This window comes from Sciurus vulgaris (assembly GCF_902686455.1).
Source record: "Sciurus vulgaris genome assembly, chromosome: 17".
In the NCBI taxonomy this organism is placed as follows: domain Eukaryota; kingdom Metazoa; phylum Chordata; class Mammalia; order Rodentia; family Sciuridae; genus Sciurus; species Sciurus vulgaris.
This window is the reverse complement of record NC_136478.1, coordinates 9767770-9773621: the sequence shown is the minus strand read 5'-3', so window position 1 is coordinate 9773621 and position 5852 is coordinate 9767770. Positions and strand designations below refer to the sequence as shown.

The window sequence follows — 5852 nt, the reverse complement described above, 5'->3', positions numbered from 1 at the left end:
CTGGATATATGGGTTGAGTCAGTGTGATTACAGTGATCTTTTAAATACAGAAGACTGCCAAAGGGCCAGTGTCACGTGATATGGAGAGAAAAACTTGACTAGCTTTTGGTGGTTTTGAAAATGGAAGGGAACCATGAGCCAAAGGAGAGCAGAAATTTTCAGAAGATGGAAAATTAAACCGTGTTCTCCTCTAGAATGATTAAATATCAAGAATACATTGAAATATGTTGTTAAGTCTCAGTAGTGCAGTAGAGTTATTGGTGCAGAAATAGATATATAAACAAATAGATATATAAACAAATAGATATATAAACAAACCAAATAGAATTTAAAAATCATGATAGAGTCTCAAATGCATACAGAAATGTTATACGTAACAAAGATGACATCTTAATTTAATACAGTAAATGTATCTTTGTATTGGGTAGTTAAATATCCATAAGGAAAAAGATAAAATTGAGTATACACCTCACTTTGACACCAAGAAAAATTCTGACTGGTTTAGAGGTCTAAATGTAAAAAGTGAAATTGCATAAATGATGGAAGAATTCCTGAGCAAAAGCTTCAAACAAATCTCTGTATCAAAATCCAGAAGAAGTAAATCAAAACATTGTTAAATAGTGCTATGGTTTGGATCTTAATTGTTCTGCAAAGGCTTTTGTGCTAAAGGATTGGTCGCCAGCTGATGGCACAATTGGGAGTTGGTGGGGCCTAATGGGAGGAAGTTGGGTCACTGGGCGTGTGCCCCTGTAGGGGATATTGGGACCCTGGACCCATTCTCTTTCTCTTGCTTCCCAGTCACTGTGGTGTCAACACTCGTTCCACCCTGTCCTCCCTCATATTTGACCTTGCCACAGTCCCAAAGCGACAGGTCCAAGTCAATAAGGACTTTAACCTCTGAGACCATGAGCCAAAATAAATCTTTCCTCCTTGTAAGTTTTTTTGTCTCAGGTATTTCATCACAGTGATGGAACACTGTCTAACACAAATAGGTGAATCATTTGAAAGAAATTAAGAAAAGTTAATGTGATGTGCCAAAAACAAGAAAGGTATTTGCAATGTACCCTAAAGAGTTATTATTTTTAAAAAAATATTGTTTCTCAAAATGGTAAAAGTTTACCCTATAGAAAAAGAGCCATCCATAAAGAAGAAGAATAATATGGCATTTGCTTGGATGGATTTGGAGAATATCATGCTAAGTGAAATAAGCCAATCCCGAAAAACCAAAGGCCGAATGTTTTCCCTGATAAGTGGAGAATGATATATAATGGGGGTGGGGAGGTGGGGAGTGAGAGAAGAATGGGGGAACTTTAGATTATGTAGAAGGAAATGAGAGGGAGGGGGAGTATGAAAAATGGTGGAATGAGACAGACATCATTACCCTATGTACATGTATGATTACACAAACGGTATGAATCCACATCATGCACAACCATAGAAATGAAATGATGTACCCCATTTGTGTACAATGAATCAAAATATGGTCTGTAAAAAATTTAAAAATAAATAATTTTTAAAAAAGCAAAAGAGCACAAAATATGGACAAGTCACAGAAAAAAAAATGTGAATGGCACTTAACCTAATTCTATTTCCAGGAATTACTTCCACAGACATTTTTTTCAAATATAAGAAAAAATGTATTCACAAGCCTATTCATTGTGGTACAGTAGTCCCCCCTTATTTATTGTTTCACTTGCCAACATTTCAGTGACCTATAGTCAACCCTAGTCTGAAAATATTAAATGAAAAATTCCAGAAGTAAATAATTCATAAGTTTTAAATTGCATGCTGTGATAAAATCTCATGCTGTCCCACTTCATCTGGCCCAAGATATGAATGATTGTTTTCCCATTGTTTCCACTCAGTATACACTACCCACCCATGTTTCACTTAGTAGATCTCAGTTGTCAGATAGACTGGACAGCAGAGCTTGTGTTTTGAGAACCCTGATTTCACCTAATAGTGGCCCTTGACACCAAACTTTGATTGAGATGTATTGTCATAGTTTGTTCTATTTTGAATTGGTGTAGTTAACCTCTTGTTGTGCCTGAACATAGGTTAAACCATCTTTAGTATGTATGTACAGGAAAATGCATAGTGTATAGAAAGTTGGGTTCCATCCACAGTTTCAGGCCCCCCACTGGGGTTCTTGCAATCTTTTTTTTTTTTTTTTTCCCCACCAAAGAGAGGGGACTTGTCTTTTATTTGTAAGAGTAAGCAACAGAAAACTATTCAAGGGACCAATAATTAGAGACTGGCTGGATACCCAAAGGCAAATCAATATTGAATGTTATGTAATTATATAAGGAATGAGAAACATGTAGACAATTATAGTATTCCTTAGGTATTGTTCTAAAATAAAGACCAGGTGTCAAAACATATATATGGAGAGTATTACAATTTTACCTAAGGAAAGAAATGCATATGCTCTTGTCTGTGTTTATCATTGCTTAAAATTGAAAGAATAATGACAAGATATAATATAATAAATGAAAGGCTACAGGGATGGGACAGAGGATAGAATTATAGAGAAGGAATAAAAGTTGGATGACTTAACAAACCTTGTTTAGTGCATTTAATGTTAAAGGTGGTTTTTTCCTCAATATTCCAATGTAAATTTAAATTGTATAAAGGCCATAAATATCATTTTAAACATAGAACAGTCCATTTGTTTTCTGGTGCTTTCACAGCAAAGTATCATGAACCACATGGTTTCAAAAGCAGAAATTTGCTTCCTCGGTGTTCCAGAGGCTGGAAGTCTGAGATGAAGGCATCCGGTAGGGTTGGTTTCCTCTGAGGGCCTCTCTCCTGGCTTACAGATGGCTGTCTTCCTCCTGTCTCTTCACAGGAATGCCTGGTCTGTGCTCAAACCTCCTCCTCTTAGAAGGACCCCATTCATGCTGGAGTGGGATCCACCCTGAACACTTCATTTTACCTTAGTTCCCTCTTTTAAGATCAATCTCAAAACACAATCACCTTCTGAGTTATACTGGGTGTTAAGGACTCGAATGTGAATTGAGAGAGGGGCTGGAGGGACACCACCATTCAACCCATAAGACCAGGAATGAGTCCAATTGGCGAGTCTTGCTATGACAATGCAGAGACTAAGGACTCGAAAAAGCATATGCAATAGTCAGATCACACGCCTCAGGCTGATAGCACTGGAGAATGAAAAAAAAAAATGCAGATGACAGAATGATCCCAAATGACTAGTGCAGCCAATAAGCAGACTGTGACTCCCTGATTGGACATGCCGAGGGTGGAAAAGGAAACGCAGGTGGCCCTCCTCTTGATGCTGGGTGTTCTGCAGGAGCTGTGGCACACCTAGGTGACAAACAGAGGTAAGGTGTTTCGAATGTGGGACCCAAACTGGCCCATCTGGCTCACAAGATCATAGGAGCTGGACCACAGTGCTCATTCAAGTCCCTAAACGTAAAGGGAGGTAGGGGGTTCCCAGATTCATCCCGGGTCCTGCCTAGAGCCAGTGGAGAAGCTAGGCAGAAAAAACGTTTATGCCTCAGTTTATATCCTGTGTCCCCCAGTGCTCCACATGGACCTCTTGTTCCTGCTGGCCTTTCCTTTGCTCCTGGCTCTGTCCACATCCTGCGATGCTTGTTTGTGCAAGCTGCAGCACCCCCAGACCATTTACTGCGAGTCAGATGTTGGTGAGTCCAGGCAAATCGAACCCGGGAGGAGGTCTCCCCACAGGGTGCAGAAACACAGAAGCAGGGGAAGCTTCGGGGATGTGTGAGTCTCAAACCCATGAGCCCATGGCTCTGTGACTCATTTCTTCCTCTTCCCAGTGATGCTCACTGACTTCTTGGGACTAGGACCCGTGATCAGGAAAAAACAAAGCCTGAGAGTCAACGTCACTAAGGTAAACCCAACAATTCCTTTCTTCTCAGCCCTCCTCCTCCACTTGACAAGGCTCTCTGGTGTGCTTTGTCTGAGGAAGTTGGTTTCTGAAATGCACGTGTTTCTTTGAAAACCTATGATCCTAACCACCTTTCCCTACCACAGATATTCAAGGGTCCCTTGAAGGCAAATGAAATCCATGAAATCTACACACCCCAGTCTTTGGACGAATGTGGCTTTTTGATGCAAACTTCCATCCGAACAAATATACTTATCGCAGGTGAGCATCCCTGTCCACACACAACCACTTGCCCCTGGGACCCCCAGCCTTGAAAGGACCACTGTACTTCTGCCAATCCCAGCAGCACTGAGGACAAGGGTCTGGCAGATTCTTCCTAGGAAGACACTGGGCTGGGCAGTCCAGGCTAACTTGGTGCCAGCCTTAGGGTCTGCAGTCTATCCACTTCTGATCCATAGAATATCCTCCCCAGGGGATGTCCTCATGCTCTCTGCTCTCTGTTTGGTACAGGCTTTCTGACAGCAGGGAAAATACATTTCACAACCTGCCACCTGGTGTACATATGGGCTCATCTCTTCCTAGAGCAGAGATTAGGTTTAGAGTCATTCTACCGTAAAGGATGTGACTGTCATGTGAGTAACATCCTCAGTATTTTTCTTTGTTTTTTGCTTGTTTGTTTGGAATGCTAGACTCTGGCCTTTCCTCCTCTCTGTTTCCACAGCCTTGTGATCTCTGCCCTCTGAAACACTCCTGCCCTTCTACCTTCTTCCTAATCTCTGCTCTTCCTGTCCCTAGCCCCCTCTATCTGTTCTCTCAGCTTCCGCTGGTACCCTACCACTGTCTCCTTGTCCTCCTAGGATGGGATGTGCTACCCCAGAGCAGCATGTTAACAAGCCTGTGTCCCCTCCTCTAGATTAATCCCTGCTTAGCGTGCTCGGATTCCTGTCCTGAACCTGATGAGAAAGAATGTGTTTGGCAACAGAAAGACTGCCAGTACACTTACTGGGAAGGAGACCAGACCAAGACCTCTATGTGCTTTGCCTCCAAAACTGGTCGGTGCCAATGGGTCACCATCCCAATCAGTGGCACCCGTCTGGTTCCACATTGATCTCCACCCCCATCTTCATTTCCACCTGCAACTCTCTGCTAATATTCTTTTTCCACCTGGGTAATGTTGACAGACCAGGTTAGTTTTAAGAAAGAGTAATCCAGTTATACGCTGAAATTTTGTTTAGTTTCTGCACGCAGCATCTGCCTCAACAAGATTGATAAATCCAGTCTCAGGCTGCCAAAGCCCCTTAATCCTCTGCATTCTTCATTAAATTTTTGTCTTCATTCATTGAGCAACTGACATGAGTCTTTCTCATTTCAAAATAATTACTCTGGTCTCCTCATCCTACTGAAAGCAAAATTCCTCATCCCAAAGGAATAGATCTAGAAAAACTGGGGTCAGGCTCCTTCTGACATGCCCTAAGTCTTCTCTAGATGATGTCCTAAATCAGTGATCCGTAAGTAAGGGAGAGAGGATGTATTCTTTGTTCTCATAGAATCTGGACTCCTCTGTAAGTATAAAGTATATCCCTGAAGGTTTAAAAAAAATTTGTTTTAATTAAAAAAACTTTACATTTTGTGAGAACACAAAGAGGAAGATTTCATGGATGGACTTAAAGACAAATGTAAGGGAAAATGTTGGTAAATAGTATTTGTGATAACTCAGTTTTACTTTATCATGACTTAGTAACTAAAGAGAACTAGTCAGGTATTCTAAAAAATGCACACTCCCTCAATTTGGGTATAATCTGCTGTACTTTCATTATTAGTCTGGGGCTACGCATTTTGGGAAAGAATTCCAAAAAGAAAGGAAGTAACTATCTCATTCCATCATAACATAGTTACACAGAATTGATGTCACTAGCATCATTAACATTGCCCCCAGTCAAGGTGTGTCTGCCGTGCTTTCCACCATGAAGGTCACTGT

General features: G+C 41.1%; 1 protein-coding gene across 1 annotated transcript; it reads left to right on the top strand.

Annotated features, from left to right (window-relative positions):
- The first annotated feature begins 3276 nt into the window (after positions 1-3276).
- Positions 3277-5175, top strand: LOC306647803 (metalloproteinase inhibitor 1-like). The gene is made up of 6 exons (XM_079117325.1): positions 3277-3341; positions 3543-3665; positions 3804-3877; positions 4021-4135; positions 4385-4506; positions 4788-5175. Exons 2-6 carry the CDS (start codon positions 3551-3553, stop codon positions 4980-4982), a joined length of 621 nt encoding a protein of 206 aa, XP_078973451.1. The 5' UTR covers positions 3277-3341; positions 3543-3550; the 3' UTR covers positions 4983-5175.
- The last annotated feature ends 677 nt before the right edge of the window (positions 5176-5852 follow it).

Excerpts from the sequence above, each read along its gene's own strand:
- LOC306647803 (XM_079117325.1), top strand. The coding sequence starts at position 3,551 with ATGGACCTCTTGTTCCTGCTGGCCTTTCCTTTGCTCCTGGCTCTGTCC. Across the intron at positions 4,136-4,384 it reads AACAAATATACTTATCGCAG|GCTTTCTGACAGCAGGGAAA; the intron begins GTGAGCATCCCT and ends TGTTTGGTACAG. Across the intron at positions 4,507-4,787 it reads GTAAAGGATGTGACTGTCAT|ATTAATCCCTGCTTAGCGTG; the intron begins GTGAGTAACATC and ends CCCCTCCTCTAG.